This window comes from Pinus tabuliformis, chromosome J (genome assembly GCF_031772625.1).
Source record: "Pinus tabuliformis cultivar Carrire ecotype Pingquan chromosome J, CPIR1, whole genome shotgun sequence".
NCBI lineage: Eukaryota > Viridiplantae > Streptophyta > Pinopsida > Pinales > Pinaceae > Pinus > Pinus tabuliformis.
In genome coordinates, this window is record NC_142295.1 from 75,880,431 (window position 1) to 75,904,256 (window position 23,826).

The 23,826-nt window shown below is 39.0% G+C and overlaps 1 protein-coding gene across 3 annotated transcripts in view; it reads left to right on the plus strand.

Moving 5' to 3' along the window:
- Positions 1-23,826, plus strand: part of LOC149225585 (ceramide synthase 1 LOH3-like) — a 65,379-nt gene that overhangs the window by 24,922 nt on the left and 16,631 nt on the right. Inside the window, exons 2-4 of one of the 3 annotated variants that reach the window (XM_089377170.1) lie at positions 20,815-21,044; positions 21,219-21,374; positions 22,128-22,313. In XM_089377170.1, coding sequence (XP_089233296.1) covers positions 20,815-21,044; positions 21,219-21,374; positions 22,128-22,313 — 572 coding nt within the window. Of the gene's footprint in view, positions 1-20,806; positions 21,045-21,218; positions 21,375-22,127; positions 22,314-23,826 lie in introns of all 3 variants that reach the window. The other 2 variants (XM_089377172.1, XM_089377171.1) reach the window with 2 other exon arrangements.

Consider the following 23,826-nt stretch of genomic DNA (forward strand, 5'->3'; position numbering starts at 1 on the left):
TAATGAGTCAAATATGATTTATGTACCCTCCATGTCAAGTCGGCCTAAGAGAGATCAAGTCGGCCTAAAGGACCCTAATTCGACCCACAAGAAGCCTATAAATACAAGCTAGTCGAAGTCATTTGGAGCATCATCTCTCAAGCTAGTTCGATATCTCAAGAAGAGCTGGAGAAGTGCGAAGTCTGTTGCCAAGAGGTTGAAAGAAGTGCGAGTTTGAGGAAGTCTAAGGAGAGGAAGAAGATCGAACTTTTGGTGCATCTCTCTCTCTGCTTTGTGGTCTGGATTGGGAGATCAAAGTCTCCTAAGTTTTCCCTGTTGTCGAAAGCTGCTCTCTAGTTGAAGTTGCTGGAAGGGCTCGAAGATCTGGGACGCTGACTTGCTGTGGAGGGAAAGTCTAGTCTTGGTCTAGGGTGAAGAGTCTCAAAGATTTCTATTGAAAGGAATAATTATCTTGATTGGGTTTTCCCCTTGAGGGGGGTTTTTCCCTGACATAGTGCCTATATCTTGTGTTTCTTGTTTTGTGATCTTCATACACACATAATATGGTAATTGCTTGATGAAAGTTAAGATAATAAAGAAGTAAAAGAAGCCAACACACTCACAAGTAATTATCAAGAAAGGAGAATCAAACCCTAATATAACTACTTTGATTTTCCAACAAGCAGGAGGCTCAGCAGCATAGTAACAAGAACGCAAATTCTTCAGTGGACAATGTAGTAGCTAATAGCAGTCAGGACTTGGGAGACAAATGCATCACAAACACAGTTGATTCAGTATGCAGGATGCTTCTCAGTTGCAGTTGTTGTAGCTGCAGCAACAACAGTTGAGAGAGAGTTGCAGTGCAAATGCAGAGTTGGCAGCAGTATGATAGTGTCACCAGCAAAATCAAAGTTGTGCAGTGGTTGGTGGGCAGTGATAGACAGTCACAATGGCCAGACATCAGTAGCGTGACAGAGGGTGATACAGAGACAAGGTGTTATAGCAACAGTGCAACACTAGAACAACTTCCTTGCTAAGAGGGAGTGTTAGTTTTTGTAGCATCAGAGGTGTTCTAGTCTCGAAACTTTGTGGAGTGGCTAAAGCGCAGTTCTCCATAACCCAGAAGTTGTTTTTGGAAATTCCACCTAGAAGTGTCTTAATTAAATTATTAGCCTATTTTTAATTATTTCCCTAGTCTAAACCTAGGAAAAGTGGTTAATTAAACAGAAATAATTGAGATAAGGTGTGAATCATCTAGAAACTCACACAAATCGACTTCGATATGATCTTAGCCCTTGATCAAGTCTTAATCTTGGCCGTTGGAGTCCCAACAGAAGACTATAAGAAGTCGATGTGTAGATGGAGAACACACACACAAAGATCGATTTCCTTGGAGGGTTTGATTTTCTAAAGAGCAGCAACAGTTGCCAGAAGAGTTCGTGTCGAAGAAGGAAGCAGAGACAGAGAGGTGTAGGGACAATGATCCAGAGAAAGTTTTCTAGTTCCGAGAGTTAGCAACTAGAGTTATTCCTAGTGAGGCAGTGCAGAGGACTGCAGAAGCAACTTCAGAGGGAAATTCGATTTAGCTGTGGGAAAATTTGATTCAACTTCTAGAGGCCGTGGAAGTCTTCCAGAAAGCCGGAGAATCATTTCCAGCAGTAGAGACAGGCATAACGACTTTATCAGAGCCAGTTCCAGGCTAGATGTCAAAGCGTTTGTGCAAGCACTGCGTAGAGGGTCAAGGAGGATGAGTTTTTTGAAGCAGAGTTGTGAAGCAGTTGCTTGTGGAGGAAGGGCAATTCCCTTAGATAATTTCAGCTAGATTTTCTTGCTATAGATTGCCATATTTCAACGTCCAGATTTTACTCAAAATTTCACTGTTGCTTAATAATAAAAACCCTTAGCTACTGCACTAGTTTTCCCAAGTTGGGTTTTTTCCAGGTACATTTGTCCAAAAATAAGTGTCTCATAATTGTGTGCTTTCTAGAATATTTCTCAGTTTCCAGTGCTATTATTTTCTGTAGTATATTTGTGAAGTTTGCAGTGTGATTATTTTGTTGTTGCTGTATCAATAAACTGATAAATTAATTTACAGTTAGAAGAAATAATTCCAGTCGTTGTAATAAAATTTCGTAGTGAAATTTTTTCAGCTGCAGAATAATTTCGTAGTGTGAAATTTTCACAGTTTCTACCAAACTTCAAAGCCCAAGTATTAATGCATGAGTCCTAGTTCTTTCATTTCAAATTTTGCTACCAACATTTTCTTGCATTATAAAATTCTATGCTCCACACCTGTAATAAATAAATCATACACTATAATAGTATAATAACTGGTTCATTCTTCAGTATCTTGATGTAGAGGTTTGCATCAACAGAACTTTTGACAGAGCCAATCCTTAAAAGATAGCCTTCCATTCTTGCGTACCAACCCCTAGGAGCTTGCTTCAAGCCATATACAACTTTTTTTAGTCTGCAAACATGAGTATCCTTTCTATTTATCTCAAAGCCTTCTGGTTGTTCAATATATACTTCTTCATCAATGGTTCCATTTAGAAAGGTTGTTTTAACATTCATTTGATGTATGTTCCATCACATAGTTACAATTAGCTAAACCAAAGACCTAATAGTAGTGTACCTGGTAGTGGGAGCAAAGGTTTCTCCATAATCTGTTCCTTCCTTTTGAGAGAAACCCCTTGCAAAAAATCTTGCTTTGTATTTGTCTATGCTTCCATCAACGACATGTTTGATTTTGTAAATCCATTTGGAAGTGACAACAAATTTGTCACTAGGTCTAGGAATGATTTCCCAAACCCCATTCTTCATGATAGATTGATATTCTTCTTGCATTGCTTTCTTCCATTCTTCTTAATGAGCGACTTCTTCAAAGGTAGTTGGTTCTGCTTCGATTAACTTCGTCATGTATGCTGCATATCTTGAGTATCTTTTCGGTCTTTTGCTTTCTCTGAAAGTTCCTTTTGTTGCTCCATGTCCTTCAGCATCTTGAAGTGTAGCTTTTAACCAATTTGGCCTCTTCTTTGTTTCGGGAATAATTATTGTAGAAGACAGAAAGCCAATATGCAAGTAATTGTGTAGATTCTGTAAGTAGGCAAATAAGTAATTGTGTATTATTATTAAAAGTTGAATGGTGAGTACAATCCTTTGTGGCGGTGTGCCTATATAGGCATTGATTGGCCACGAAGGTGAGTGGTCACATCTTTTGACCCATGCCCCTTCATAATTAATGGGGCATTAATTAATTAAATTATTTAATTTATAATTAATATTATTATTAATTAATGTTTTTTATGAATATTTTATTCATAACATTGCCACCCCCTATAAAGATGCTTTGTCCTCAAAGCATAATTAAGAAGGTTTTTCTCTAGTTGAACATGCTGCTATGGAATGGCATCTATTTTCTTTGACTTGTTTGTGTCTTCTGAGTTGGTGACATTCTCATATGAATCTGCAACTTCCTTGAAGCTGGATGCATTAACACCATGTAATTTATAGTGTTGTCCTTGCCAACTAAACTCCATGAATTGTTCTTCAAGGTTTGTAGTATAGCTTCCTAATTGCATTAACCATTCTGCACCTAGCACTATATCCATTTCCTTGAGTGGTAGGGCATATAAATCTGTCTGTAGCTCTAGTTCTTGTATCTAGATTGAAACCTTATGACATTCTCCTATCTCTTCGAACTTTTGCCTAGTAGTGACAGACATGGTCAGGTCCTTGATTGGGCATATACAAAGATCAAGTTGTTTAGCAAGATCAATGTTTATACAATTGTGAGTACTGCCAGAATCTACAAGTATATTGACATTTCTCCCTCTTATGAGCCCTTAAGCTTCAAGGTTTTAGGTCATAATCTTCTTGTCATGTTTGTTGGTAGAGTAGTAGGCTTAATGTTCTTTCTTCTTGGAGACTAATTTCTCTTCTTTTGAAGGTGTGGTGGAACATATTTTGTAGTCACTTGTTGTTTATGATCTTTTGAAAAATTGCTTTCTTCATCCTAATTTTGTTGGACACAAGAGATTGCAGCTAATGATGGTTCATCAGGATCTGAATCTTCATTGTGTGTGATAACGATTTCTTCCTCAGGTTCTTGTACTTCAACTTGCCTTCCATCTACTATTTTATAGTAGCGTAAGGACATGTCTTCACATTTATGTCCTGGTGTCCAATTTTCTCCACACTTGTGATAATTATTTTTCTTTTTTATCCTTTTCTCTGATTCATTACTTGAAGTGTCTAACTCTTTCTCAACTTCATAAGCATACAATTTCTTGTTAAGGCATCTGTGTCCTGACGTCTATTCGTCTCCACAATACCTACATTATGTTTTTGTTCAATAAGCTTTGTTGCATGTCTAGCTTCTTCGATAGTTTGAGGTTTGTACAATTTCAATTCTGCACGAATGTACTCTTTAAGTCCACTTTTATGCATTTTAAGTAGTTGTTCATCAATAAATCCTATTTATCTTGTAGCTAATAGTTCCCATTCATGGGTGTATTCGCTTATAGGCCCTTTTTTCTTGTGATGAATTTTTTTTTGTAGACATCATCTTTTTCTTCATCGTAGAATCTCTTTAGCAATGCATCCACGAAGGTCTTCCAATGAAAGGAATGGGTGTCACATTTGCCAGACCACCATAGATACCAATCATATGCCTCTGCTTCCAAATTGTTGGATGCAGTCATGATTTTTTCTCATTTGCCTATTGGCAGGTTTGATTCAAAAATGGATTCCATTTTATTAACTCAGACAATAGCGTCTTTATTGTCTTTTCCACCGTATTTTGGGAGCTCCTTTTTAATCCGGTGATAGGTTCTTTTTGGAATTATAGTGTAATATTGACTTCCTAAAAATTATATTTGAGGTGGATTTGTCGGTTCATGTTCATTTGCATTTGGCAGGCTATTAGTTGGCTCTTGATAGGGGCTAGACTGCAACATCAAGGTGTCCATTTTTTCTATTAGTGTATTAATTTGTTCACCATGTTCATTAAGCCTCTGAGTAGTCTCATCGATTTTGAAGTCCTTTTGTAGAATTTGCTCCATCATCGATGTCAACCTTTTTTGTTCTTCCCTAAACTCTGCTTGTGATTTCTCTATGTTATTTTTAAAATTAGAATTAGTTAATTATATAATTTTAAATATATATATATATATATATTTATAATTATATAGAATTATATAATTAAATTTTATAACTATGTTAATATAAAGTCACCACTCAAGGAAATGACAGAATGAAACCACGTGATGTTTTGTCTGGACAAGGCAACTGTTCGCAGGAGGTTTGTCTGTCTATAGCGATACATTATGAATTTGTCGGAACAAGGCGTATACAACAACACTTGGCAGCAGGACACAACAATGATGGTTGATACGACAGGATCAATGATTGCGGGGGAGGGCAAATCGAGTGAGAGAAAACATTGCGGTGAGGAAGGAACGCGACAGAGAGGGGGACGTAAACTTGTCAGGGTAGAGGATTGGCAAAGGAAAAATAGGGTTCGAATGTTGGTATTGACAGGCAAATGCAACAGGGAACGTAGTGAGGTACGAACAATGCAGGGGGGAGTATGGCACGACAGGACTTGTGGGTTGTGAGACAGTGTGACTGTCAATGACAACATGAAAATGTTTGTGGAGAGGAGTATGGATGGTGAAACAGGGTGTGGATGATTAATACAGTGAGGAGTATGTGCAACATAATCGGGTCGGAACCATGGCTCTGATACCATCGTAGAAGACAGAATGCCAAAATGCAAGTAATTGTGTAGATTTTGTAAGTAGGTAAATAAGTAATTGTGCATTATTATTAAAAACTGAATGATGATTACAATTCTTTGTGGCAGTGTGCCTATATAGGCATTGATTGGCCACGAAGGTGAGTGGTCACATCTTTTGACCCATGCCCCTTTATAATTAATGGGTCATTAATTAATTAATTAATTTATTATTAATAGTTTATTTAACTAATTTTTTTATGAATATTTTATTCATAAGAATTATAGGTTGGATGGGTTCGCTTGGACCTTCTTCCTCTAGATTTGTAGGTGACTTGTCATGTTGCTCTTCTTCTTCAAATAGTGGTACATCTTCCTCATTAGATTCGATTGGTATATCCTACGATTTCTTGTAGGCATGGTTTTCATCAAATATAACATCTCTGCTAACTTCAATTCGTGTATCTTCTTTGATGTATATTCTATAAGCCTTTGATGAAAGGCTATAACCAATGAAGATACCTTTTATACTTGTAGAGTCTAATTTCTTTCGCTTGTCTTTTGGAACATGAATGTATGCAGGACATCCAAAGATTCAAAGATGGTCTACACTTGGCTTCTTCCCTGAAAACGATTTTTCTGGTGTCATATTGTCAAGGATTCTATGAGGACTTCTATTTTGTATGTATACTGCTGTCATGGATGCTTCTCCCCATAGGAATTTTGGTAGGCCTTGATCAAATATCATGGTCCTTATGCATTCTTCAATGGTTCTATTCTTCCTTTCTGCTACTCCATTCTGTTCAAGGTTGTAGGGAACAATGAGCTCCTTCTTAATGTCTGCTTCTTTACAATATGCTATAAGTTCTTTTGAAGTGTATTCACCTCCATTGTTGGATCTAAGAGTTTTTATCTTTCTTTCGGTTAGGGTCTCAACTTAAAATCTAAATTCCTTGGACTTCTTAGATACTTCATCCTTTGTCTTGAGAAGATAGAGTCATGCCTTTCTAGAGTGATCATCAATGAAGGTCACATAATATTGGTGGCCTCCAGGGGATTTGTTAGACAAGGGCCCACACACATCAGAATGAATGAGATCTAATATCTCCTTAGATCTTGTATCACTGCTTGTAAAAGGTTTCTTATTGTTCTTTCCCAAGGCACATCCCTTGCATACTCCTTCATGGTCCTCCTTGATGTTGGGGATTGTGAAAATTTCATCTATTGCAACAACTGGAAATTATTCTCCTAACTGTAAATTAAATTGTGCAGTTTATTTGCTACGACAAACAATGAATAAAATCACAATTGCAATTTTCACCATAAAAATACTGCGGAAAATAAAATATTGGAAACTGAGAAATTCTAGCACACACAAAAGAATTTTGACACAGTTATTTTTGGACAATTGTCCCCGAAAAAACCCAATGTGGGAAAACCGGTGCAGCAGATGAGGGTTTTATTATTATTCTTCAGCAACAATTCTGAGTACAATGATTTAGATGCTCTACTAGCAATCTAATTTGAGGAAAACACTGACAAAATTATTGTGAGAATTTTCTCTCACCCCACAGCTAATTTCTGCCACCGAAACTGCCTCCCTAGCCACATGCTGAGCCTTCTACGTCACCCTCTGTGCAGTGCTTGCGCAAAACCTCTGGGGAATTCGACCTTCCTCTCATTGTCTCTTCCCAAGATTGGAATACTTCCTCCTGGAATGCTACTACTCCCTCTGCCACTTTCTACTCACCCTCTGGCTCTATCTTCCTTGCTGAATCTCTGCCTCTAAGAAAATCGAATTGCCTGGGCAACTGAGTATCTGCACTGGTGTATTCTCCATCACCACATTGATCCCTTCTTATATCTTCCTGTTGGGACTCCAATGACCAAGATTAAATCTTAATCAATGGCTCAAATATTTTCTGGATCGATCCGTGTGAGTTTCTAGATGATCTCCACCTTATGTCAATTAATACTGATTAATTAACCATATTCCCTAAGTTTAGACTTTGGAAATATTTAAAAATCAACTAATAATCTATTTGAGGCACTTTGAGGTGGAATTCCTATAAATTATTTCTGAGTTTTGGAGATCTCATGTATTCTAGCCTCTCCACGAAATTTCATTGCTAGAACACATTTGATGCTACAAAAACTAACACTCCCTCTTAGCGAGGAATGTGTTTTAGTGTTGCACTCCCTACCACAACACTATGTCTCTGTATCATCTCCTGTCACGTTGTTGATGTCTGACTGCTGCTGCCCACCAACTACTGCGCAACTGTGATGCTGCTTCTGTGTTGCTGCTGACCCTGCCATACTGTTGCTAAGATTGCATTTGCATTGCAACTCCCTCTGATCCATTGTTGTTGCAACTGCAACTGAAAATTTGTCCCTGCTACTGGAACAAATTCTCCAGCATACCCATCTGTTCTCTGAAATAGACAAACTTAGCTCTCCCTAGAGCTTTTGTGAGTATGTTTGCAACTTGCTCTTCTATGGGAACATACTGTAGCTAGACCGCATCACGCTGTACACAATATCTGATGAAATGACGTCATATATCTATGTGTTTTGACCTGTCATGAAACACTAGATTCTCAGAGAGCTTGATGCAACTCTAATTATCACAGTAGACTTTGGTTGCCTCCATCCTCTGCCTGAACAAGCTTACTAACAGCTTCCGAAGCCATATAGCTTCGCACGTAGCTGTGCTTGCTGCCATGTACTCTGCTTCTGCAGAGCTCAGAGCTATCGACTTCTGCTTCCTGCTGCACCACGAAACCATCCCTGATCCAATGTTGAAGCAGTACCCAAAGGTACTTTTCCTATCTACTAAATTGCTTGCCCAATCTGCATATGTGAACCCACATAATCAGATGTCATTCCCTCGGGTATATCTGAACCCATACTCCACTGTGTTGCGCACATACCTCAAAATATGCCTTGCTGCTGCCCAATGTACCCTCTTCGGCTCTACCATGAACTGACTAAGAGTATTGACTACGAAGCAAATATCTGGCCTAGTGTTGACCAGATACATGAGAGACCCAATAAGCTATCTATACAAGGTGGGGTCGACATCCTTGTCATCTGATGCATCTATCTTCTTCCAGTTGGTGATCATGGGCGTAGACATGGATCTACAATCTTGCATTATGAACCTCTTCAGAATATCTGTAGCGTATCTTCCTTGCCCAAGGAAGATCTCCCCATCCTTCTGCCACACTTCCAATCCTAGGAAATAGTGCATCAACCCCAAGTCCTTCATATCAAACTCTGCTATTAGGTTCCTCTTGCAATCCTCTGTGAGCCTTGATGATCCTATCAGAAAAAGATCAACCGCATACAAAACTAGGATGAGTGGCTCACCCTCTACCATTAAATAGTAAAGGTTGGGATCTGTGTCACTCTTGACAAATTCCATCTGCTACAAGTAGCTGTCAATCTGACCATACTATGCCCTGGGAGTTTGCTTGAGTCCGTATAGAGCTTTCTTTAGTTTGCACACATGAGTGCGCCTCTCATGAGTCTCAAAGTCCTCTAGCTGTTTTATGTACACCTTTTCCTCTATCACCTCATTCAAGAAGGTTGTCTTGACATCCATTTGGTGAATATGCTATCCCATTTGAGCTACTAGGGATATAACTGATCGGATAGAGGTGTATCTGGCAACTGGAGCGAAGGCCTCTTCATAATTTATCCCTTCTTTCTGTGCATACCCTTTGCCACGAACCTAGCCTTGTACTTTTCCACATTGATGTCTGTAGCATACTTGATCTGGTAGATCCATCTAGAACCTACAACTAACTTGTCTTTAGGCCTTGGCACCACCTCCCAAACATCATTTGTCATGATAGATCTATACTCTTCTATCATGGCGTCTACTCACACCTGATGCTGTGCGGCCTCCTGAACGCTGGAAGGTTTTGCAACGTGAGCTACCAATGCTTGGTACCTGTCAAGCTATCTGCGCTGTCTTTTGTTAGTCCTAGAAGTTCCAATAAAATCCTCTGCATCTCTAGATGTCTGATGAACCTCTCTGTTGGCTTGACCACTAGTGGTGGGAGGTTCAACCAACTCCTCATCCTGTCTCTGTTGCTCCATCTGTTGAGAACTCCCCAAATTTGGTTATGTTTTTCCGCTCTGCTACCCCATTCTGTTGTGAATTATACGACGCTGTCCATTCTCTTTTGATTCCTTCCTTCACACAAAAATTTGTAAAGTCTCTATCAATGTATTCTCCACCATTATTTAAGTGAAGCACCTTGATCTTCTTCCCTGTCGCATTCTCCATGAGAGCCTTAAACTCTTTAAAGCGATCGTAGACCTCATGTTTTGTCTTCAGGAAGTAGATCCAGGTTTTCCTGGAATGGTCATCAATAAAGGTGACGAAGTAGTCGACACCATTAAGAGTTCTAGTGGACATCGAGCCACAATATCTGAATGTATAAGTCTTAACACGTCATCTGATCTGCTGTCACTTCGTTGGAATGCTGCCTTAGCATACTTCCCAAGTATGCATCCTTTGCACACATCATCGTGTTCCGTTCCAAGTTCTGGAACCTCTGTTACTGTTTCCTTGAGCATCTTGAGTGCTCCATGGTGTAGATGTCCCATTCTCCTATGCCATAACTCATTTAGATCCTTCTCACCACTATTGTCGCTACCTATCCATGTGATTCGAGAGTCGAGCTGCAACTTGTACAATCTATTGCTTCAAACTCCAATTTGTCTTACCTTCTTCCAGCTTGAATGTTTAATAAACATTCTCTTCTCTACGAAGTGGATATCATATCCTTTATCCTGTAGCTGGGATATTGAAATTAGGTTCATACCCAATCCTGGCACATGCAGTACATCTGTTTTGGTGCTTGCTCCTGACTCCCTCTGAAAATCGATGGTACCTCTCCCTACTGGAGTACACTTAGTTCTGTTTCCCATCGTAATTTGGAAGTCCATCTGCTCCTCCTTGTAGCTAGAGAAATATTCTCTAACCCCTGTCATATGAGCTAACGCTCCACTATCTATATACTAGACACCCTGTGAAGCTAAGCCTGATAAGCAAGCAAATTCATCCTCCAATCTGGAAGATAACTCTGAAGCTCCTTGAATATCAAATCGATCCATGTCCATACTGTGTGATATTATTCTTCCCCTCTTGACGTTGATTCTACTTATGCAACCTGCAGCAAAACCCTTTGCATCCAACTAGGAATCTGCTTAGCGAAAATCTGAGTTGCAACTGCTCCTTCTGCCTGCTGGAATCACTAATATGGGAAATTCAAACTTTTTCTGTCTCCTGCACTAAAAAATCGAACTTCCCCAAGCAACTCAGCCTGCCTGAGAATGAATTGCGCTACCTCAAGAATTTTAGCCTGCTGCTCCTCCTAGGCAATGAAATTCTTTTCTTTTCGCTTATGAGCTTCCAGCTGATCACTTATGCTCTGATACCATGTGAAAATTTCATCTATTGCAGCAATTGGAAATTATTCTCCTAACTGTAAATTAAATTGTGCAGTGTATTTGCTACGACAAACAATAAATAAAATCACAACTGTAATTTTCACCATAAAAATACTGTGGAAAATGAAATATTGGACACTGATAAATTCTAGCACACACAAAAGAATTTTGACACAGTTATTTTTGGACAATTGTCCTCGAAAAGACCCAATGTGGGAAAACTGGTGCAATAGATGAGGGTTTTATTATTATTCTTCAACAACAATTCTGAGTACAATGATTTAGATGCTCTACTGAGTACAATGATTTAGATGCAATTCTGAGTACATTGATCGATCCATGTAAGTTTCTCCACTGTTCTTACCTTATCTCAATTAATACTAACTAATTAAGCATATTCCCTAAGTTTAGACTTAGGAAATATATAAAAAATGATTAATAATCTAATTGAGACACTTCTAGGTGGAATTTCCAGAAACGATTTTTGGGTTTTGGAGATCTCATGTATTCTAGCCTCTCCACCAAATTTCATGGCTAGAACACATTTGATGCTACAAAAACTAACAGGGATTCCCTTCACCGTTTGACTTAGAGGGATATTATCTGTAGTGAATATGTCCATATCTTCTATGCCAAAGTTCGATGCGACTAATTTCCATATGAACAAGGGGTTGAGGAGATGGAGTTATAATTCTATATAATCTTCCTTCACGAATCCTAATAACCTTGTCCTTTTCAAAAGTAGAATCTTTTCCCCAAACCAAAACTTTACCATCTACAAAATCAACTCTATCTCCTTTATCTTGTAAACAAGAAATGGAAAGTAAATTCTTTTTCTAACCTGGGACATAGAGGATGTTGTTGAGGTGTAGCTTTGCTCCACTTTCTAGCTTTAATGATGTAGATCCAAGGCCCTTGGCTGCATGACTGTTGTTGTCTCCAAGCTCCCCTACATGTGATGATGATTCTTTTGATAGAGTATGAAGTTGTGCACTTTCTCCTGTCATGTGTCTTGAGGCTTCACTATCAATAATCCATGTGTTGTCATCATCAAGTGTACCTGTGAGTGCAACCAAGAATCCTTCACTCTTGACTCTCCTAGATAGATTGTAGATGATCCTTCCAACCCAACTTCCTGTAATTTTCATGAGATTGAGTCCCATCTTCAAATAACTTGCCATTGAGAGAGTGATCTTGTCTTCCAAGATTGTTTTTCCTTCCTTCACTTGATAGCCAACAAAGTGATCTTCAACTAGTCCTTCTTTCACCTTAGCTCTCATACCATGTTGAGAAATCAATGCATGTAGGTATTAGTGTGAAAAGTCCTCAAACTGAAATCCTGTTGCAGCAACTAGTATTATTTCTTCTAACTGATAAATTAATTATTCAGTTTATTGCTACGACAACATCGAAATAAACATGCTGCAACCTTCACAATTAAAACTGCTGAAAATAAATAGCGCTGGAAACTGAAAAAATACTAGGACACACAAAAAAATGACACTGTTATTTTTGGACAAATGTCCTCGGAAAAACCCAACATGGGAAAACCGATGCAGCAGTGAGGGTTTTTATTATTATGCAGCAGTGAAATACTGAGTACAATCTATGGATGCCCAATTGGCAATCCAAACGACAAGAAAATCTGGGCAACATTAATTTAAGGGAATTGCCCTTCTTCCACAAGTAATCCCGGCATAACTTCGTTCAGAAAACTCGGCCTCCTAGACCATCTACGTTAGGCTCTGCGCAGACCCTATGATGTCAAGCCTCCATCCTGCCTCTGATGAAGTCGTTCTCCCTGTTTCTATTTAGAAAATCGCCTCTCTGACACTCTGGACCCTCTGCCTGCCCTCTGGAACTAAGAATGAATTTCTCTCCAGCAAATCGAACTGCTTCTCTGAAGCAACTGCGTAGTTTTCTGCGCTGCCTCATTGGGAATAACTCGACCCTCTTGCTGCTGCCTCTCCCGATTTGGAAAAATTCCTCCGGATCACTGTCCCTACCCCCTCACTATCTCTGCTGCATCAATGAAGCTCGAACTCTCTAGCAACTGACTGCTGCTACTCTGGAAAGTCAAATTCTCCAAGTGACTCTAGTGCATTCTCCATCACCACATTGATCCCTTCTTATGTCTTCCTATTGGGACTCAAACAACCAAGATTAAATCTTAATTATGGTTTAGATCATTTCTGGATTAATCTATCTGAGTTTTTAGACTATTCTCACCTTATCTCAATTAATATTGATAAATTAACCATATTCCCTAAGTTTAGACTTAGGAAATATTTAAAAAATGACTAATAATCTAATTGAGACACTTCTAGGGGGAATTTCCAAAAATGATTTCTGGGTTTTGGAGATCTCATATATTCTAGCCTCTCCACCAAATTTCGTGTCTAGAACACATCCGATGCTACAAAAACCAACACTAATGTGTTCTAGTGTTGCACACCCTGCTACAACAGCCTGTCTCTATATCACCTCTCTCACGTTGCTGCTGCCCACCAACTATTGCGCAACTCTGATGTTGCATCTGTGCTGCTGCTGACACTGCTATACTGCTATCAACTCTGCATTTGCACTACAACTCCCTCTCATCTGTTGCTGCTGCAATTGCAACTATTGCAACTGAGAAGCATCCAAAATACTGAACCAATTGTGTTCAGTATGATGCATCTGTCTTCGGAGTCTTGACTGCTACTAGCCTCTGCACTGTCATTGAAGAATCTGTGCTGCTGCTGACTCTGCACTGTGCCACTCTACATTGCTGCGAACAGTGCATTGCGCTCCTCAGCATCTGACTGCAACCAGTCTGCCACTGTCACTTTGGAATTTTGACTGCACCTCTACCACTGATCCATCCTACTACTGAATACTGTGGGCCCTTGTAGCCATGTAATGATCCATGAGGTGGACTCCTCAAGGACCCTGCCCATCTTTGTAGCTCTTTGGGGCTACAACTCCAAGTCACCCCACCTCACTCTTGGAGGTATGTGGGCCATCATAGCGAAGTCTTCCTCCAACCTGGAGGACAACCTATCTATCTCAGCATGTGCTGCTGCCTAGTCCTGCTTCTCCTCTTTGTCCTTATTTCTGAGAGGACACTAGGTACTATAGTGGCCAAACTCGCTACATTTGAAGCACTTGACCTTAGATAGGTCCTTTTCTCCTTTCTCTACTCCCCTTGCCCTTGACTGGGATCCTTGGATGCGAGGGCCACATTCTCTTCCTCCTTCACCACCTTCTGTCCACTGCTACTGTTGCCACTGATGGACCTCTTCAACAGAGGTTATCTCAATTCCTCCTGCTGCAAATCGGCCCACATTCTATCCCATCCTGGTAGCATGTTTCTGCGTAATATACTTTGGACAAAGACCTGCCAATCCTCTGAGACACTGTTGAGTGCCAATCATACTAGCTTTGAAGGTTGAGGCGTTGCCCCAACAACTGACAGCTGGTCATGGACTTCCTGAATCTTGGCGAGGAAAGGATCTATGCCTTCCTCCTTTTGCATCCTGATGCATCTCAACTTCTCCTCTAGGAACATCTTCCGCTGCTCAGAAGTACCCTGGTATAACGTGGAGAGAGCATCCCACATCTCTTTGGTTGTTCCCTTGGCCACTATATGTGAGACTATATGGTCTTGGACTCCATCCAGGATCAACCGCTTCGCCTGCGCCATCTCCTTCTTATATTCCTTGAGCTGGTCTGCATCCTAAGGAACTGCCACTACATTATCAATGTAGGCTTTCAGGCCATATTCATCTAGAAGGAAGGACATCCTAGCCTTCCAAATGACATAGTTGGAAGCTCCATCCAACCTATCCTGATCTCTAAGCCCTGCAGTGGCCATCTCTGAAATTGTTGAAAACTCTCTCTTTACCTTTGCTCGGTTGTTGTTCTGCTTCCCTTCTGGAATGCACAGATCTGCTAGCTGTTACTGCCAATCTACAACTGGAAATTCAAAGTTTTGAGACTCGAAGTTCCCTGAGGAAATTTTTCCCTCTGCTATGTGTGCTTTCTCTTATACCCGACGTTGATTTTTCCATTGCAAAACCCTCTGCGTCCAACCAAGGAATCTTCTCAGCGAAAATTTGAGTTGTAGCTGCTCCCTTTGACTGTTGGAATCACTAACTTGGGCGACTCGACTTTTCTGCAACCCTGCAATTGAAAATTGAATTTTTGCCCCAACAATTCGGGCTGCCTGTCTGGGTATTGCGTTGCCTCTGAAAATTTTGGCCTGCTGCTCCCTCCGAGCAGCGAAATTTTCTCTTTCGCTACTGAGCTTCCCGTATGATCACTCACGCTCTGTTACCATGTGAAAATTTCTGAAACTGAAATCCTATTGCAACAATTGGTATTATTTCTTCTAACTGATAAATTAATTATATAGTTTATTGCTACGGCAACATCGAAATAAACACACTGCAACCTTCACAAATAAAACTACAGAAAATAAATAGCGCTGGAAACTGAGAAAATTCTAGCACACACAAAAACAATGACACCGTTGTTTTTGGACAAATGTCCCCTGCAAAACCCAACTTGGGAAAACTGGTGTAGCAGTGAGGGTTTTTATTATTATGTAACCGTGAAATTCTGAGTACAATCTATGGCTGCCCAACTGGCAATCCAAACAACAAGAAAATTTGGGTAAAATTATTTTAAGGGAAATACGCTTCCTCCACAAGCAATCTTGACACAAGTTCCTTAAGAAAACTCGACCTCCTAGACCCTTCGCGTCAGCCTTGGCATTGCTCTGTGTAGACCCTATGACGTAAAGCCTCTAACCTGCTTCTGATGAAGTCGTTTTGCCCGTCTCTGTTGAGGAAATCGCCTCTCCGACACTCTAGACCCTTTGCCCAGCCTCTGGAACTGAGAACGAATTTCTCTCCAGCAAATCGAACTACTTCTCTGAAGCAACTGCGTAGTCCTCTGCGCTGCCTCATTGGGAATAACTCGACCCTCTTGCTACTGCCTCTCCGGATCTGGAAAACTTCCTCCGGATCACTGTCCCTGCCCCTCACTATCTCTGCTGCCTCACTGAAGCTCGAACTCTCCAAAAACTGACTATTGCTACTCTGGAAAATCGAATTCTCCAAGTGACTCTAGTGCATTCTCCATCACCACATCGATCCCTTCTTATGTCTTCCTGTTGGGACTCCAACGACTAAGATTAAATCTTAATCGATGGCTCAGATCATTTCTGGATCAATCCGTGTGAGTTTCTAGACTATTCTCACCTTATCTCAATTAATACTGATTAATTTACCATATTCCCTAAGTTTAGACTTGGAAAATATTTAAAAAACGCCTAATAATATAATTGAGACACTTCTATGTGGAATTTCCAGAAACGATTTCTTGGTTTTGAATATCTCATGTATTCTAGCCTCTCCACCAAATTTCATGGCTAGAACACACCCAATGCTACAAAAACTAGCAATTAGGGCTTGATTCCTCTTTCTTGATAATTACTTGTGATTTATGTTGGCTTCTTTTACTTATTTATTATGTTGTCTTTCATGAAGCAATTACCATATTAAATGGATATGAAGATCACAAGAACAAGAGACACAAGATGTAGGCACTCAACTAGGGCAAAATCCCTATCTAGGGGAAAACCCAGTGCAACTCTTCCACTAGTAGATTCAAATCAAGATGACACAATCCAAGACCCTTTAGACCTAGACAAAGACCTCCTTTAATCACCATGTCAACCCTTCCTTCAAGTAGATGATCAACTTCCTCAAATGCAGCTTCAATATAGAATTCCGACCCCCAACTTCAGAATTTCAGACCTGCAATTAATTCAGAAATTTCGGCCCCCAGCTTCAGTCCAGAAACCCTAGCAAATTTCGCACGTTTGAGGGAGATGCCCAAAAACTTTGATTTTTCGTCTTTCTTGAATAGGTCTTCTTCTCCTGCACTTTTCTCTCTTTTTCGTCCTCTTTCTCTTTGTAGATTGAATTTGTGTGAGTGTGCTTCCAAGTGAGTCGATCTGCCTCTATTTATACTGCTTCCATAGGGTTGAATTGCCTCCAATAGGGCCAACTTCTCCAAGACAGGGCCAACTTGGTGAGGAGGGACAAAATGACTATTTTGACTCAAAAATAAATTTCTTTACATGATACAAAAGCCCAAGAAGGGTCTAATAAATATGACAATGACTCTCTTGACTCTTGACAAAACCTAGAAGCCTTCAATGGAGGCTATGACCTAGAAAATAAATGAAAGAGCATGAAACCCATGCTTCAAAAATATTTTTCTTTTACAATAAATTTTTCTTTTGACAAATACAATTATGAAGACCAACACTAGTTACATTCTTCAACAATGAGGTGAGGGAAAAGTTATCTTATCTTCAAATTAATTTCCATGCTTGCCTAGTGCATGCCTCGATGAACTTAGCCTTACAACCTTCTCGGCCTCTTCATGGGTTGGGACCATGTCTTTCCCATTGACTACTTGAACCCCAGAATTAAGCTAAGTTTCAATTTCCAGTTTGAATTCTGCTTTGCTGAGATTTTATTTCTTCGTGTTTGCTTTTTGAGATCAAAGATTTCAACATGAAGGGAATCATTTATTGGTTGAAGGTTTTTTTAAATTTCACTGTCATCAACTAGTTGTTTGAGGATTGGATTTTCAGACTCTTCTTTCAAAACCCTATTAACTATGTTGCACTGGTTTTTGGGATGGGGGAATGTGTCCCTAGGATGGCTAGAGTGCACCCCCAATTTTCCAGGGGACAACAGTTTGGGGACGACAATAATATATATATAGTAAAAGGATATAAAATTTCAGAATTCACCACAAATGTTTGTAGTTGTTTCAAACTTGTAAGCATAACAAGCTATACAATATAGTATTATGCACAACCCTTATACTTGCCAATTCTGAAAACGAGCTATTTAAAAAAGGGCTGAGTGACAGTCAATTATTGGCCATGAGAGGAGAAAGGATTGGCATTAGAGTAGGTTATGGTAAAGATCTCACGGGTGTGTCATGGAGGCAGCAGATAAGAGAGGAGGGTGTAGGTTGTGGTAATGGTTCCTAGAGAAATTTTCCTATTTTCAATATGATAATGATGTTGTCTATCAGGGTGTTAAGATCAAATTATTTGTGCAGAGGAATCATAAAAGATAAAAAGGTCAAAATACTCAGATTCGGATGGTACACATAACTTTGTAGACCATATGTTTGTGGTCCTTAATGGTTATGGAAAATTCCATAGTTTACATTTTACACAAGGCATGTCTAGGAAGCAGCACCTTAACCAAAATGAGAAATATGACATCTTTCTGGCAGGAGGGTGTCACTTTTCAATCAATATCTCAAACCGTGGATGTTTTGCAAAAGTATCTAGAATACAATAAAAACAATCAAGATAAAAAAAATATGATAATAGTACTAGCAAAAAATTGATTTTAAAAACAACAATGCTTAAAGCTGGAAGAAATTTAAAGAATAGAAGATATGCAATGTTCCAAGTAAACGTTAATATTCACAAAGTTAGTCACACTTGGACTCGGAAAAGACCCAGCTGTCTTGGGACTTGGCAAGACTTGGAAATTTGGAAGAGACTCAGCAAAGACTTGTTTATAATTATTACTAATACCTGAAAATATAGTAAGGGTGAGTCTTGGTTGGGTATGAGATGAGTTTGGTGAGAAAGGGTGAATCTTGGTGAGTGGCAACTTCATGGCCAAGTATGAGGCAAGTATGCAGTCTAGTTAAGACTCGGGAAGACTAATGAACCCTGTCTGAGTCAAACTTTAATGATATTAAATAACTGACTGATGACAATTATAATAATAGTAAACACTAATAAGTCATGGTCAGTCAACTAAAGGGTCTGATAATTATATACAGGTTCTGCTGTTGGATTGTGCATGTTATGATTCCATGTATATCTGTAGCTCTTATTCAGGCATATTACTGTCTTTAAGGAAATTTATGTTATGACTGAATGATGTACTGATATTTAGCCTAATAATTGGATTCCTATGGCTTTAGGGTCTGCTACAGATTCTTAAGTATTTACTTGTCACAAAACATTTCTTAAGTTTCCCACTACTATCCCTGTTGAAAGCATCACACGTAAGCTCTGATCTTTAAATATATTAAATTATAAATAATAATGCCTTTCTTATATCCATGATCTTCAGGTATTGCCTATAGTCTTAAGACATTACTTTAATTTGACTTGATGCTGCAGCAGTCAAAGATAATCTACTTTACAGGTGTAACAGCCTAATCATATGCAATGAAGCCATTTATCTCATTCATTTTTATAATTTGTGTAGAAGTGACTTGTTAATCTTGCAATACGTTTGCTGTCACAGTTTGATCATGAACATTTGCTTTACAACCATTGCCTGTCTGCAAACATGTGTGCACAAATTGAATGCTTACTCTCAAGGTGCCGATTCATTTCCACTCTTTATTACTCATATTGAAAACCATCTTAAATGGTTAAATCATAAACTCAAGAGATAGTTACATAAATTATATAGCAAATTGGAGATACTAATGCAATATGCCGCTTCCTGTTATATTTTCTCATATAAAATCTGGCCTAGCTGAGCCAATCCTTTTTATTCTCCTGAGATATGAGAGAGATTTCATTGTTTGTACCAGGACATGGGGGGCTCTCTTACTACCTTCCTTCTCTATCCAGATCAGATGTGCTTGGCCCTCTTCATGCACGAGGCAATTGCAAAATTACAAACAGATGACCGATCTTGTAAGGTTCATCCATGCCCAATCCCATTAGGTGGATTACATCCTCTTTCCTGCTTATCTTAGCTGCAGGTGGCAGCAAGTGCCATGCAGACTCCCCTGCCTTGGATATACACAGTGCCGGATCAGTGAGACCATGCACATCCTCCCATTCAGTGGCTGGAAGACCCACTTCTATGAGATTTCCTCCTTGGACCCTCCAGCCAGGCCCTCTTAGTCCCAGGTCTCCTCTAATGACATTATCAGGTAGTGCATTGGCACCACCACAGTGATTGAGGTGGCTGCAGATGCTTCTTTTTGCTCCCCAACTTCTACATCTATACTTAATGATGAGTCATTCTGCTTTTGGTATTGTACTTTTTTACTCGCCTGTATCCTTATTCTTTTAGTTTTCAGCAGTAGGTTTGGCACTTCCATAGTAGATTGTTACAAGTTGTACTTTGAGTTCCATTGACCTACTATTTTTGGTTATTCATGGACATTTATAATTTTTTCTTATCTTTTCTTGGCCGGAGTGGAAAACACTCTTGCCAAGATGAGTCACTTTATCTGTTTTGAGAGAGAAAATATTTCTTTGACCTAATTTATGTTTAACAATGTTGCAAATATCGTTAACACAATATATTGTTAAGGGTCTGGAAATAAACTTATCCGAAACATGGGAAAAATATTGGAAAATATGGGCAAACATAAACTTTGACATGGAAAACTTGGAAAATATCGAGAAAATTGGCAACCTGAAAAGCTCGAAAAATATTGGAAATATTGGGATAAATCAGAGATATTTGCAACACTGAAATTTTTTAATGCATTCAAAGCTAGCATCTTTTCAGTTATGTAACAATATGCACAAACTTGAAGTTTTTCTCATTTATGAAGGTTTGCAGAGTCTAGGAAGGTGGCTTGTCCTGGGCTCTATGAATGGCTTGCATGAAGATGAACTTGCGGATCACAGAAAACGCCATACAAAGTTTAAAGAGTCTGCTTGGAAGTGTTTGTATTACTTTTCAGCACAATCACTGGCATTGGCAGTCACTTACAACGAGCCATGGTTCACAAATACACAGAACTTTTGGGTTGGACCGGGTGAACAGATATGGCCAGATCAAAAAGTGAAGTAAGGTTTTCTGTGTTTAATATTGGTTGCATTGTGTAAAACTGTAAAACATCATTGTAGATGCTCCCATCATTGTAAAGAAACTGATTTCTATTAGGAGAATAACTGAGGTGGAGTTTGTGACATTGTGTTACACTTGACCTTACTGTGATTGTTCAATGGAATGGTTGGCAGGACAAAGTTAAAGCTACTGTACATGTATGCAGCAGGGTTTTATACATACAGTATTTTTGCTTTGATTTTTTGGGAGACTAGGCGATCGGATTTTGGATTGTCCATGTCTCATCATGTAGCAACTGTGATTCTCATTTTAGCATCATATTTGCTAAGGTTTATTACTGGTTCCTCTTTTATGATTACAGCATTATAAGTTGTCATGTAATTTTTGCATCAGACGTGTCTATGTTTGTTGTGTTTGTTTTGGGATTTCTTATAAGAGTTGTAGATAATGGACTTGATTGCGTGTTTATATTGGGATCTTTTGCAATAGATATTGTAAATTGTTTCTAGATATTGTAATTGTTTCTAGTGAGTCCGATCTGTCTCCATATTGTATTTGCAAGAATTGAGACATGTTTTCTATTGTCATATGTGGTACAACACAACTAGAAAATGAGATTACAGAATTCCTATATTAATCAAGGTGATTACGAGCCTGGTTGATCAAAATGACAGAATGTGCATCTTTCTGGGAGACAGCAAATTGATGGGTGTCTTGGCAAGAATGGAAATTTTGACCTCGTAGGTGAGAAGGGAAATAAGAAAGAAACCGTTTCAATGCCCAGCTGTGACCAAAAGCATGATGTGAAGCAAAATCACGTCATGACAATTTTTCAGTTCTTTCACAGATATATATTCTGTTAGGATTGTTTAGTTTTAGAGACACGCCTTAAAGTTTATATACTCTTATTTTAATGGGTAAGTGAGGCTACACTGGTGTGTGTCACCACAAGATTAAACATGAATCTGCTTTCTTGTGAAGGAAAATGCATTCATGCTCTTTGCTAGGTTCTTTGTTGCAAGAATTTAGAAAATTATTTGGACTTGGTTCTGTTGACATGGGTTGATAGTATTCCTGTTCAGGTTTTCAAGAGTTGGCTCCGTTGTTCTAGCCATCCATGATGCAAGTGACGTGCTTTTGGAAATCAGCAAGATGTTTAAATACAGCGGCTCTACCATGATACCTAGCATTTTGTTTATCCTTTTTGCGATTTCATGGATTGTGCTCCGTCTTATATACTTTCCCTTCTGGATTATTTGGAGCACAAGGTAAATTTCTCTTCATTTAGTGTTTTGTAATGTTCCATGCTTCAAAATTTCTTAATTTCGTTGATTTTAGATATTTCGTTTATTCTTGTTAATATGCATAAGCACAGGTGATTGAGGTGTGCCGAGGTTAAATTTGTTCACGAAATTTTATATATGAGACAAATTGCTCATGTTAATGTATCCACTTTGGTGCTTTCCATTCAGCTTACTCTATTTCTCCACATTAATATGGCAATAGTCCTTACAAGATCTGAACAATAAAATATTGTTTTATTTCAGCAATTGCTATTGTTTGATCAATTTTTATTTTTTTCTGCCTACAGAAATTTTTAATCCTTTCAGGGAGAAAAACATTGCAATTAAGATCAAGCTCATTTCACTTCATTCAAGTATGAAGATATCTTTGAGTTTATTTGGTACTATATCGACCAAATGTCCACATTGACACCTATTGTCGCTCAGATTATACATGCACTGCGACAATGACTCATGGCAGGGGCTGTCACTCTGATCCCCACCTACTCCTTTTTAGCTGTCTCCCAACAATAGGCTATGGGGGGTAGTCTCTATGGAAATGTGAAGACAGAAGACAAGTTGGCAACCAACAAGTCTAGGAGACACGATTGAATGGCCTAGCTACTGGGTTAATTTTAGCAAGATTTAAAGATTAGATTAGATTTGAATGTGAAACCAATGCTTTATGGAGTCAACTTCTTGCTTATTATTAATTAGATGCCAAGTAGCCGGATGAACAATCGTTGCTTGGATGCTTCACTAACCTATATGCTATGCAAATCCTAAGACCTAGGCGTCATGCAAGAATCTTGGTTACTTTTAATTATATGCTTATTCTAAGTATAACCTTTCACTTAACTGTTCTGGAACTAGTCTCTAGAGTGGGTTGTGGGATGGAAGCCAACGGGAAACAAGCAAAGGCTTGATTAATGATACTTCCCCCTGTGTTCCAACCACCTGATGCCTTTGACATTGCAGAAACTGTGGCTCTGACGACTACAAGGTCACCGTGTTAACCATTAAAGAGCGGCTAAATTCCTCAAGCTAAATTGAGAAAGGGCGGCCCTAAATATCTATCAACCAAGCTTATGCTTGGAGGTAAATTATTAATGCAACTAGACTTAGAATGCAATGCAAGATGGAGTGAGTGATTCTTGAGGTAAGATTGTTTAAGTTGCTTAAGTACTTAATTATGACTCGATTTTAAATTATACCAACAAGTACTCATCAATAAGATATTTAACCAAAAGAAAATGTGCCAAGTCACCAAGTGCCAATAAGATACAATAGATACCCACAATATACAATTATTCAACAATTACGAGATGTGCCCAAATCCCGTAATAACTTGTCCAATGATAATTGAAGCACTTAGAATAATTTAACCAATGCTTAACAAGATACCAACGATTATTATCACAAGATTATCAATGCTCTTGCTTCAATTAAAAGCTTCCAAGATATTTCAATGAGATAAATGCCAATATTATTTAACTCC